This window comes from Arachis ipaensis, chromosome B05 (assembly GCF_000816755.2).
Source record: "Arachis ipaensis cultivar K30076 chromosome B05, Araip1.1, whole genome shotgun sequence".
Classification (NCBI taxonomy): Eukaryota; Viridiplantae; Streptophyta; class Magnoliopsida; order Fabales; family Fabaceae; genus Arachis; species Arachis ipaensis.
In genome coordinates, this window is record NC_029789.2 from 116,661,789 (window position 1) to 116,675,154 (window position 13,366).

The 13,366-nt window shown below is 32.5% G+C and overlaps 1 protein-coding gene and 1 long non-coding RNA gene across 2 annotated transcripts in view; one reads left to right on the forward strand and one right to left on the reverse strand.

Moving 5' to 3' along the window:
* On the forward strand, positions 7,300–12,713 carry LOC107643878. The gene is made up of 9 exons (XM_016347626.2): positions 7,300–7,869; positions 9,310–9,447; positions 9,596–9,664; positions 9,763–9,834; positions 10,063–10,145; positions 10,247–10,378; positions 11,545–11,758; positions 12,160–12,546; positions 12,647–12,713. The coding sequence occupies exons 1-8, from the start codon at positions 7,444–7,446 to the stop codon at positions 12,202–12,204; spliced, it is 1,179 nt and encodes a 392-aa protein (XP_016203112.1). The 5' UTR covers positions 7,300–7,443; the 3' UTR covers positions 12,205–12,546; positions 12,647–12,713.
* Positions 12,665–13,366, reverse strand: part of LOC110272271 — a 1,671-nt gene continuing 969 nt past the window's right edge. Inside the window, exon 3 of the long non-coding RNA XR_002363413.1 lies at positions 12,665–12,769. This is a non-coding gene — a long non-coding RNA (uncharacterized LOC110272271). The remainder of the gene's footprint in view (positions 12,770–13,366) is intronic.

Sequence of the window (13,366 nt, forward strand, 5' to 3'; positions counted from 1 at the left end):
TTTAATTCTACTGATATAAGTATCTGATAGTTTATCTTCTATATTAAAAAACATTGTACTAAAAAAATTATTAAAAAAAAAAACAAAAACATAAGACCAAAAATAATGAAATAAAGTATTTAAAAAGGACCAAGAACAAAATTAAAACATAAGTTTAACCTGTAATAACTTTGTGAATGCCAAAAAATAGAAAGAAAATAAAATTGTAAAAGAAAAGATACATTAGTTTTTTAGAATTTAAAATACATAAAATAGTCTTTAATATTATTTTGAGTAAAAGACAAATAGGTTCCTAACCTTTTTTTGTATGGACATTTTCGTCCCTGACCATTGAAAAATACTTTTAAGTCCCTGACGTTGTTAAAAGTTGGACAAATGCCTCTGTCAAACCCAATGGAAAGTGCTTGTCACGCGTACGCGTTGCTTGGCAGGCTTCTCTCTCATCCAATAGAAAGTGCTTGTCACGCGTACGCGTCGATTGGCAGACTTCCCTCTCACGCGTACGCGTCGCTATGAATTCTCCACTTTTTCCTGAATTCTCTACTTTGCATGTTTTTTTTCCATTTCTTTTAAGCTATTCTTGCCTTCAAAATTTTAAATCACTTCAAAAAATGTTTTATAATTTTTTTCAGTATCATTTTGAACTATAAATTTTTACTATTTATGACTCTTTTGTTACTTATCATTAGTATATAATAAAAACGAAAATAAAGTACAGTGAGAAGTATAATAAAAATAACAAAAAAACAAAAAAATTTTATACAAATATAATATATAATAATTACAACCAACAACATATATCATATGAACAAAAAAATTATAATTAAAATTTATATAAATAAAAAATAAAAAAATTTATACACAACATAAATATAGTATAATAAAAGATAAAAAAAGGAATTTATATAAACAAAAAATAATAAAAATATCATAAAAATTAATAAAAATAAAAATTTATATTAACAATAGTGTCATATGAATAAAAAAATACAATAAAAATATAACATTAGAACACTAAAAAAATAATATTAAAATATTTATCATATAAATAAAAAAATACAATAAAAAACATAAAAAATCAAAATATGAAAGAAAGTACTAAAAATAATAAAAAAAATTAAAATATTTACCTTAGCGTGATCGAAACAAATCTAAAAGATTTTGATAAAAAAAAATTTGGAACGACAAAGAATTACTGTAAAAATTATATGATTATTTGCATCTTTTTTATAAAAGAAAATAAAGGGTAGAGTTGGTAGAAAAGGAAAATGATTTCTCATCTAATTTCTCAACTGTAATCAACCTTCCCCAACGTAAACGCAAAAGCTAGAATCTTTTGCTTCACATGAACGTACGTTCAGAGGTGAAAGCAATTCTAGGTTCAAAGTTTCACAAAGTTTTCAAACATAAAAATGGGACGTTCAAGATACTCAAACGGACTTCTCTCTTCCCAACGTGAATCTCAAACATACCCTGAATTGTTAAATTTAATTTACTTTTTTTTTTCATTTGATGTGTAAAACCCGGTTAATTAACGACTAATTAACCCATAAATTAGAATTTTATCTAAAGGGTTAAAAATGTGATTTTTATGGCTTAATATGATAGAGAAAATTAAAACGAGAATTTTGATACCAATTTTAAAGAAATCGACCCAAAATTGGACCGAACGGGCCAAACCGGACCCATATTAGGCCCTTGGCCAACCAAACAAAACCTAAAACCCTAAAAACAACACTCTCTCTCCTCACTAAAACCTCACACATGCTGAAAATGGAGTAAGGGAAGGGAAGAACACTCTTCCAAAGTTCTAACTCTCGTTTGATCTTCAAACTACCATAACTTTTGATCCGGAGTTCTGATTGCCGCACCGTTTGCGGTCATGCGTTTATCGAGACAAGCTCTACAAAACCCACTACTTTGTTCTTGAAGTAAGCCACGATTTTAGTCCAGTTTCTCAGCCTTAAATTTGAATTTTTGAGAAAAAAGTATTGAGATTTTGGGCTCTTTGATGTTATAGGATCCAACTAGTTCGAAGGAGAGGCTTAATCTTGTCTCTTTGATCCTTGGGTGTGGTAAGATTCTCAACCCTAGTAGAATTTGTTGGTTTATGATGATTGGATATTGAATTATTGTGTTTGGATGTGATAACTATGGCTTAGGTAGTGTGTATGTGAATATTGAAGCTTGATTGAGGTCTTGGAGAGTTTGGAATAAACTTTTGTGTGCTAAAAATATGTTCTTGGAGGTGTTGAGGCCTTGAGAGCTTGTGAAAAAGTGATTTAGAGGTGTTCCGGATTAAGCAGAAAAGCGGCTAAGGTATGATCTCGGTTTCTTGTATCTAAAATGTAATGTAGTGTGAAAACTTAGGCTAGAGGCCCTAAAATAGGATTTGAATGGTTGGTGTTGTTGAATGGTTGAGATAAATTGTGTGGTTACAGTGACGGATCTAGAAAATTTTATCAGTGGGGGCAATGCATATATAATATGATAATAATTTTTATAATTATATTTTGTTATTGTAAAATATAATTAGTTTCTAATTGTCTAACGAATAAATTTAATCACTAAAATAGTAAGTTAAATAGATTTTATATTTTCTTTTTATTTTCAATACAATCAAATATTTTTCTTTCTATATATGTTATTGAACAATTATTTAAAAATTTATCTCTCGTATAGTTACGAAATTGACTTTTTATAATATTTATAACTGAAGAAGTTTCTTCAACTAATGTTATTGTTACCGAGAAAACTAAAACTAATTAAAAAAAATTACCAATAAAAAAATAATATTTTTTTGAGTTTATATAATTTTTTTTATTTTAGAAACTAAGCCATTTGATTTCAAACAATATTTTTTTGTTTTATTTTTAATTTATTCCTTTTTTGGTTTTTCTTCGACAATTGATTAGATTTATTATTGATTAATGTTTATGTTTTGAGTTTTTTTTTTTACTTCTATACACTGAAAAGTGTGTGAACCAAGAAAAAAAATTTAGTGGGGTCAAATTTATTTTTTAAGTGGGGGCAAATATATTTTTTTATATATTCTACATAAAATTTTATAAAAATTCAATGGGGGCACTTGCCCCCACATTGTTGAATGTAAATCCGTCCCTGTGTGGTTATATATGTGATTAATGAATATTGATATTATGATGGTGTGATGCACGAGAGATATACATGTTTTGATATATGTTTAATGATTGGTTGAGGTTGAATTGTGGGTAAAACTATGTTGATGGTGAGGATGATATTGGTTGTATGTATTGATAGTTGATTGGGAATGGTATTTTTGGAAATTGGGATGAGGAAAAGTATATAACATGACATTATGTTTGAAATTGAGTTAATTGATTGAGATTGGTAAAAATGGTGGATTGGTGGTTGTGAATTTGATAACAATGTTAATATATGAGTTGAGGAGGCTTGAGGTTGATTTTTGGTATGTTTTGGTTGGTTTTGAAAATGGTTGAAATTGGTTTGTTTTGAAAATGGAACTTTGTGGCTTTGTATGAAAATGTGATTTTTGGGCTTACTTTGATGGGGTATAACTTGGCCTCCGGATCCCCGATTTGTGTCAAACGTATTTAGAAATAAAATTAGATTCGAGATGTTAATGCTGTTCGAAAAATGGATGAAAAATGATTTGAAATGAAGAAGTTATGCCCGTCGGAAGATTGGGATTTGAAACTGTGATTCTGCAGCTTTTTAACTTAGTAAAATTTTTGGCAGATCGTACACCCACGCGTACGCGTGGCCGACGTGCACGCGTCGCTATCAAATTTTCACTACTCCACGCGTGCGCCTGTCCGACACGTACGCGTCCATGTGCTGATTCAGTTGCCCAGCCAAAGTTCCAAAGAGTTGTGCGGGTATTGTGCTGATTTTGTGCGTGGGGCACAAAACGCACCTACGCGTACGCGTGGCTGACGTGCAGGCGTCAATTTACGTTTCTCTCATCCATGCGTGCGCGTGGGCGATGCTTACGCGTCACTGTAACTTTGGTAACTTGTGGATGAAGTAAGGGGAGAATTAATGATGAATGATGATCAAAGATTATTGTATGAGATACGGAGGATGATTGTCGAAGTGCATTGTAAGCCATGAGCCGAATGGTTGTAATTGTTAATGAATTGGCTGGTTATGAATTGGATTATGAGCCGAATGGCTGAGATATTGCCGAATTACAACTGAACTATTATTGAATTATGGCTGAGTATGATTGCATATATGCGTATTGAATGATGTGAATGTTGCACTTCCACTATCTGAGATACAAGTTTTCCTGGGTGAAAACAGTGGCTAGCCACCACGTGTTCCAGGTGGAGACTCGATACTCTGCTGACCCTATGTCGTAAGTGTGGCCGGACACTGAAAGTTTCGGATGAGCTCGCCCCCGTAGATAAAACACCAGTGTAGGTGTTGTGAATATGTATTAACTCGAGTTGGGGATGCACGACAGAGGGACAGTCCAATGGTTAGCTACCAGGACTTGTCGGGTTGGCTTTATAACTGACAGATGAGACTCATCAGCCATTAGGACAGGCATACATCATATGCATTATATGTGAATTGTTTGGAATGCCTAATTGACTGCATAATACTTGCTAATTGTTTAATTTCTGTATCTACTTCCTATTTGTGCATTTCCTTATTGATATAGTTATGTTTGCAATATCAAATTACTGATGGCAGTTGGGAGGCCTATAGGATTTGGAAAGGGAAAATGTCAGTTAGACTGAAGATCTTTAGTCAGTTGCCATTTATAGTTTAGTCTGTTTATAAGCTTTGATTTATCTGTTGGAAGTTCTAGGATCGCCTTCTGCTTTCCCAGGACATTACATGTTAGATATGTGGGTATTGTTACCATACTGAGAATCTCCGGTTCTCACCCATGCGGATTTTGTGGTTTTCAAATGCAGGTCGTGAGGCTTCTTGCTGAGGCATGCTGGAGACTCCTGGTTTAGCGAAGATCCTTGGTTCTTGGGACTTTATTTTGGTTTTATGTAGATACTTACTATCTCCACTAAATAATTATATACTGTTGACTCTTCTTAGAGGTTGTTTTGGAGAATAGGTTTTGGTAGTTTGTCCTTGAGATTTCCCTTGGGTTTCTTTCTTTATGTTTATATATATATATATATATATATATATATATATATATATATATATATATATTTTGATATTTGTATCTTTGGCACTCTCTTGTCATGGATTCGCGTTAGTCTATCCTTTATCTGTTCTGTTACGTTATCGATCGGAGTGTTGTGCTTTTCTATTTAACGATTTTGTCCTACCCCTTTTTCTTCAAAGGCTTCTAGTTATAAACATTTTTCACACTACTATATGTACTAAATTTTATTTCTAGAGGTCGTAATACCTCGCCACCTCTGTCTTATGACTTAAGCATAAGGCTCTGTGTGGTAGGGTGTTACATGATGCCTTGATATGTTTATTTAAGTGATTTAAAGTTTTAAAGGCAAGAATGGCTTGAAAGAAATGGGAAAAAAAAAGTATGCAAAGTGGAGAATTCATGGAGAAGTGGAGAATTCAGGGCGACGTGTACGCGTGACCCACGCGTACGCGTGACAAGCACTTTCCGTTGGATGAGAGAGAAGTCTGCCAAGTGACGCGTACGCGTGACCCACGCGTACGCGTGACCCACGCGTACGCGTGACCCACGCGTACGCGTGACAAACACTTTCTGTTGGGTCTGACGGAGGCATTTGGACGGAGGAACTGATCCGTCCAACTTTTAACGACGTCAAGGACCTAAAAGTATTTTTCAATGGTCAGGGACAAAAATGTCCGCAAAAAAAAAGGTTAAAGACCTATTTGTCTTTTACTCTATTATTTTTGTTAGATAATATATTTTTTTCTACGAATCACTTACAAGGATTAGTGACATAAAACGTTAGCTTATTCATGTGACTATTAAGCTATGTTTGAATGTTGTATTTAAGACAAAATTATAGAGACAAAGATACAAAGATAGAGAGACGGAGACAATTTCTAATATTTTTATGCTTTTATATTATGTTTGAAAATAATAGATAAAAACTTGTCAAATATTTTTGTTTTATATTTACAAAAATAGATACAATTAACTAAATACATAACAAAAGACATTATATACCCTTTTAATTTTTTTTTAAACTGAAATATTTTTTCAATCAAATCCCATCTTGAAATAAAAGAAAATCCTTCCTTGTGTCCTCTGTTTTTTTTTTATTAAATCTCAACTAGTTCAACATTTATCTTTGTCACTTTATATGCCTTCATACTCTTCCTTCATCTTCCTAATCCTTCATTTTCTTTACTCTACCTTCATACGCTTCCTTTATCTTTTTCACTCTTTTATTTTTTTCACTCTTACTTCTCTAGTTACGACACCAAAAAACATACAAGAGGCAAATTTTAAGAATGACTAAGTCAAGGTAACACAGACGACAACCAAATAGCAGATGGCTGTCAAGGTAGCAATATTAATTTTCTACATTTCTTTAAAATTTTTGTTGATTTTAGAAGGGTAATTTTTTGTGTTTAGGGTTTGTTGATTCTTGAATAGGGTTTGGTTACTTGAAAAGGGTTAGAAATAAGGAGAGGAAGAGGAAGACGAAAAAATGACACCAGATTGGACGAGTTCTCTTCTTCTTTGTTAATTGCGCAGAATAAAAGAGAAGATGAAATTAAGATTTTGATAAAGAAAGGACAAATTTTGGTATTTGCAAATTAGAGGTTAACACAAATCAATCCCCAATTTATTTTCCAGCAAAGTGATTACAGTCCCCAAAAAATACAAAAAAATTATAGTATAATATTATTGTGCAATTAATAATAATAATAATAATTTTATTTTATTTTATTTTATTTTTTGGACAGAGGACTGTTATGTCTAACGAAGAGAAATATTGGGGATTGATTTGTACATTAATTTTTTTTTGGGACTAAAATGTTTGTTTTTAAAATCGTTGAGGACTGATCTGGGTAATTGCTCTGCCAGAAAATGAATTGGGAACTGATTTGTCTGCCGAAGTAAAACCTTGAAGATTGATCTTTGTATTAATTTTTTTGAGACTAAAATATCTTATTTTAAGATCCTTAGAGACTGATTTGAATAATTATTCTACAAAAAAAATCTTCAAAAAATGTTTTAAAAGAATTATGTGTTAGTTAAATTTTTCTCTTGAATATTTTCACAGAGGATTAGAAGGGAGATGGAAGGAGTTTGTTTATGTGGCCAAAATTCACTCTATAAAGAAATCTTAAAACAGCAACAGATATGTAGTTAAGTTAAAACGAGTGTGTATAGTTGTGTAATTTTTCCATCAAAAAATTAAAAGGAAAACGAAATGAAATGGAAAAATTCTGCTCGTTATTTATTTTGGATTATTTGGTGCCTTTGCTTTGCCCCTTCGGCCTCCATTCATTTCTTACATGGCTAGGATTCACTGTCTTCAACAAATGCTTGTGGCCACTTCCAACTTCTTAAACCCAACATCCCGGCCATTTCCCACGACGTGCATCAGTTTCCGGCCACTGACCACCACCACAAGCTTCCAGCCGTACCCTCCCCCTCCTCTCAGAGCAGAAAGCAACCGCCTCAAGTGGGCCATTCAGCTTAGCCTAGCGGAGCAAAGCCCACCAAAACCCAGGCTTGACACGCAGGCACTTGTGGAGTTTCTGTATGACGATCTCCCTCATCTCTTCGACGATCAGGGTATTGATGAATCGGCCTACGACGAAGGCGTCATCTTCAGAGACCCGATCACAAAGCATGACAGTTTGAGCGGTTACCTCTTCAACATTTCCCTTCTCAGGACGCTATTTAGGCCTCTCTTTCAGTTGCATTGGGTCAAGCAGGTCTCTTTTTCTTCTTTCCTCTCATTTATGCTCCCATTTTCTTATTTTAATTTGCTTCGACTGCACTATCTCTATACCTTTGTTGGATTAAAACATTTAACATGATATTTACACCATGTCAAGATTAATTAAATTTGGAGTCCGTTTCTATCTATAAAAGTTTAAAATATTGACAAATTTACCGTCAATAAACAAAACTAATTTTATGAGGTTATTTGGATGAGTTTCTAATAAAAGATTTTTTTTAGTTATCTTCTTTTAAAAGATCTTATGGAAAAATAAGAGTAATTTTATGTTTGTATATTTCATGCAAAAAGATCTTTTTATCTATCAATTATGTTTGGATATAACAATATAAAAGTACTTTTTTGTTTATTTATTACATGAAAAACATCTTTCTTTTTTTACTTTTTTTTTTTAAGGAAAAAAAGATCTTTTAAAAAAAATGTAAATTACAGCTTCTAAAAAAAAAGATGTTTTTCTGATTTTTCTAATGCTTTTACTTTTACTACTCAAAATTTGCTAAACACGCTAAAAAATAAAAAAAAATCTTTTTTTATTGAAAAAAGATTTTATCAAAATAATGGCGCCCAAACAAGCACTCTATTCATGACAGGCTAGCAACGGTCATTTCTACCTATGAAAAATTTAGAATATTGACAAATCTACACATAAATAAAACTAACATTTTGGTATTTTTGTAGTATGAAAATCATCTTTTCGTGGATACAAAACTAGTTTTGTTAAATTTGTCAACAATATTTTTCTTTTGGCATATGGCACAGAGCCACAAATCACTTAAAATTTAAATTCAATTCAATTTTAATTTAATTTAAAACAACAAAATCTAAATATAAGAGGGAATCTAAATATAAAAACACTGTATGTTTCAAAAAATGACCAAGTGACAAATTTTTACACTATGTCTATGTCTATGCTCCCATTTCCCTTTGTACATACTTTTGTATACTTCTAATTATATTTTAAAAGTTTCTGCTTAAAATATTTTGAATATCTATATAGATAAAAATGGGAAGTCCATAGCAATCAATGAGTTTCTCCTACGACTTACCTGGATGTGTTTTGTTCTGTCATTGAACTTGTCAACATGGTTGGATGGCAATCTTTCGAAAATTGAACTTTTTCTTAAAGTAAAATTACAATTCCGTCTGTAAAAAATTCGGTAGCCATATACAATATTGCTGCTGACCTTGTTGATATTGCAACAAGAATTGGTTTAATATATGGGGACCTTCCTGTAAAATTCAGGAATCAATTACTCTAGTTATAATTGAGTAGAGTTTTGGAATCAAATCATGTTATTTTCTTTTTTCAATTTTGTGACAAGTTTGTTTTCTAAAATTTTATTTGATGGGTTTTATTGTCTAGTTTGTTGCAAATTATTCTCTTTATGCAGTTGGATTGACTGAATTGCTATAGACAGGACCATATGAGATAACTACGAGATGGACTATGGTTATGAAATTCATACTACTTCCCTGGAAACCGGAGTTGGTGTTTACCGGAACCTCTGTGATGGGCATCAACCCTGAAAATGGCAAGTTCTGTAGCCATGTGGTAGGTTCAAAGTTTAAAGTTCCAACAATCAAGAAGTGGTGGAAGTGATGTTACTAAAAATGCTGATCTTTTTTTTACCATTAACTTTGATGGAAAGAGATATTTTTTGGTTTCATTTTTTTTCTTTTTCTGATCCTCAATTTTGTAGGACTACTGGGACTCAATAGAGAAAAATGACTATTTCTCTTTGGAAGGTTTATCGGATGTAGTCAAACAAGTATATCCCTGTATTTCACTCTTTAAATATGCCTTGGACTTATTGTTCTCCTGATATCTTCTTAAAGCTGAGTCTAACCATGACGACTTGATACGCAGTTGAGGATTTACAAGACTCCTGACTTGGAAACACCAAGATATCAAATATTGAAAAGGACAGCAAATTATGAGGTCTATACTGTCATTGTTTAACTTCATATATTTACATTAATAAGTTATCAATTCATTTCTCACAGTCATTTTCTCTAAAGAATTGCATTAATGATTCTGTCAAAATGTAAAGTTCACCTTTTGTGATCTCACTGTCGTTAATTTGTACGAAAAACGAAAATTTTCGTGATTTTTCTACCACCAACCTATTTGTTGTGGCAGGTGTTGATTGTTTTTAATTTACAACAGGTTAGACAGTATAATCCATTTATAATAGTAGAAACAACGGGAGACAAGCTTTCTGGGTCTAAAGGCTTTAATGATGTGGCCGGGTTAGTTTTTATGTCTGAAATATAGCTGCATTTGTTAACAATGGAAACTTTAGAGTTTAGGCTCTCAAATGATATGCATACATGTTAATATTTCCCCCCAGGTACATATTTGGAAAGAACTCGACAACGGAGAAGATACCGATGACAACTCCGGTCTTCACTCAAGCCATAGATGATGAATTGTCCAAAGTGTCAATCCAAATAGTTCTTCCTGTAGATACAGAAACAGCGAGGTATTTCTACCTAGTCTTACAAGGCACATATTATTCAATCCTTAGTTCAGTAGAGGAAAAAATGGTAAAATATAAAGGAAAACCTTTGAATGTTTCTTCAGTTGTATTTTACCCCATCAAGAATATACAATTTAACTCATTAATCTTATTGACAGCGCTTAAATCCCCTTGCTCAGTGCCTTGTACATAACTGATTGTATTTCCTATTCTTCTCGGAAAGATTTAATCCTTCTCTTCTGAGGTTGATAAAAATAATGATGTATTCGACGTAAATAAAAAATTTCTTGGTTAAACAGACTATTAGAGTCCACTGTTGCCTCGCATTTTGCTAGGGACTATTTATATGGGCTAGCATACAAGACAAATAAGCATGGCAAGATGGCCTTTAGGTGTAACAGATTTGTAACAGAGGAGCTTTTGGAGGGAAAGGTAGTTAGCTAGAGTTAGGAATAAATAGAGGAACAATAGAATCGGTTAGGGGAGGATCATTTAAAAAGTTTCAGACATGACTCTAACTCTCCCTCCTTGTATCTTAAAGATTTGCATATACATTCTTCCCCAATTTCTAGGTTTCTTCAACACATTGCTGAGAATCCCAATTTCTACGCACTACTCCTTTATGTAATTGTTGCTTACTGGTACCAGTCCTGTCACATTTGTATGAATTTAAGATTATCTAATACATAAACCTTATCAGGTAATGCTTTCATCAATTCTCACCCCCATGATCTGCATAAATTCCTTCAAATTTTTTAATAGATTTAGATATGCAAGTCCAATTACACAAGTGTGTGGACTAGTGGAGATACCACCTCTATTACCAGATAGCAGATGCAGTGCCTCAGGAAGAAGAGTCCTGCGGCTTCTGAGTGCAAAGCAAGCTGCATTTCCCATTGTAGCCAAAGCTAGCATCAACATATTAGTTCTCCTTAGTCAAAATATGTGTAAAATTTGTTTGCCACTTTCCAACCTCATCATGGCCATTCTTCCACTACTTAAGCCTTCACATGCATAAGTTTAATTAGATAACCTGCATGTTTAAAATCGATGTGGGTAAAGTGCATTTAAGGTAATGTTTAAGGGGACAATTATATTTTATCCAAAAGTAATGATAACATCTTTAGTAGAGTTTATATGTTTGTGCTTATGTTTAATATTTTGACCAGTTTACCAGATCCTAATCAAGAAACAGTTAGCTTGAGAAAGATAGAAGGTGGCATTGCTGCAGTGCTAAAATTTAGTGGAAAACCTACAGAGGATATTGTTCGCGAAAAGGAGAGAACTCTGCGCTCCAATATCATTAAAGATGGCCTTAAACCTCAGATGGGTTGTTTGCTTGCAAGGTACAACGATCCAGGTCGAACATGGAGCTTTATAATGGTACGCTATGTCGCCTCCTTCAATGCTGGCAATTTATTTTTAGTGTGCAGTGTGCTTGCTAGAATACAACTAAATTCACACTACAGATACCTAACTTATGCATTGGCTAACTTCTTCTGGTCTGCATAGATTTGGTTCAAGAAATAACAAACAAAAAAGTAAACCATGTTTTGTAGAGTCCTCTCAATTTTCCATTACTCTTGCTTCAACTATACAGAAGATATTGATTTTAATTCCTTTTTGCATTGTCTGTCTACTTTACCTGCATTTAAGTCTACTATGCTAATGCAACTTAGAACGGATAAAGAATATTTCAATTTGGTATTTGTCATCTTAACTTCTAACTCTCATCTCATTTATTTTATTTTATTTTATTTTTTTGGCTGTCTATGACATGGAAGAGGAATGAAGTGGTCATATGGCTAGATGATTTCTCAATGGATTAGCATCAAAGCTGGATTCATGACTTATTTTGATGATCACTCTGGAAAGCAAGTTTTACCATCTTAATGTCATTCTCCAATGCGTTGGCTGAGTTCATGAAAGTTATTACTAGAGATGCACTTCTGGTCCGTATTGGGAAGAATGTTTGCAACAAAAGTGTATGTATATTCTACAGAGCAATTAAAAATGTTAAACAGGGGTGAATATGACAGATGCTCATCAGGGTGTAAAAGTATCGTTAGTGTAGTTGTGTAATTGTTGTTTGGAGGCCATCATGAATAGTATTATAGTTGGCACAAAAAGTTGATAGACACTTATTTAAAGGCTAGCAGAAAGCATAAAAGGCATTTATTTATTTATTTTTTTTTGTTTTCCACGGTATCCCCTAACACTTGCTTAAGCGGACTAGTGAGCTAACCACTAGACCAACCCAACTTGGTTAAGGCATTTATGACTAGAGTAAACATCCAATGTGGTCTTTGATGATTTCTTCCAAGGACTAAGCACTTCTCCGACAAAAAAGAAGAAGCTCAATCCGGTCCCTGTCCCGTGATTTCTCTGTCATGTCTGCCATTAACTCATAACGAAAATTGTTTAGGTGGCATGTTTGGGTGATGAGTTGGCACGTTAACTCGTTAAGTGCTATGCTGTTATTGTTAAATTAGTTAGGGATTTATTTGTTCATAAATTTAAATTGGTCATGGATCTATTTATCCCTATTCACTCTAACAAAACTAAGTTTTGAGGTCAAATTGATTAGAACCTTATTTGTTCCCTGATCTATTTGTCCTAAAAGATTTTTGATACAATAATTTTTTTCAAATTAATTTTTTGTTATTATGATATTCATTACATTAATTTTTTTTCAATAAATTATTAAATGTTTAGTAGAATAAGTATAAATTAATGAATAAACTATTTAAATTTAAAATATAATTTATTATGAAACCAAGTAAATAATTCTAAGTGTAATTTTTAAATATATAAATAAAAAATTATGTAATAAGAGCAAAAAATATTAATGAAAATTAAAAGACAATTTAAAAACTAGTGACCAGATTATTTAACATATGTGACATATAGAATGAAATTTATAATATTCATACTAGGCTTTGAACACTGTATATAGTTATATATAATGATTTAGATTGAAATATCTATAAA

Bases quoted from the DNA above. Each gene is read 5' to 3' on its own strand.
- LOC107643878 (XM_016347626.2), top strand. From the start codon at position 7,444: ATGGCTAGGATTCACTGTCTTCAACAAATGCTTGTGGCCACTTCCAAC. The intron at 7,870-9,309 runs GTCTCTTTTTCT...GAATTGCTATAG, and splicing joins AGTTGCATTGGGTCAAGCAG to ACAGGACCATATGAGATAAC. The intron at 11,759-12,159 runs GTACGCTATGTC...ATGACATGGAAG, and splicing joins GAACATGGAGCTTTATAATG to AGGAATGAAGTGGTCATATG.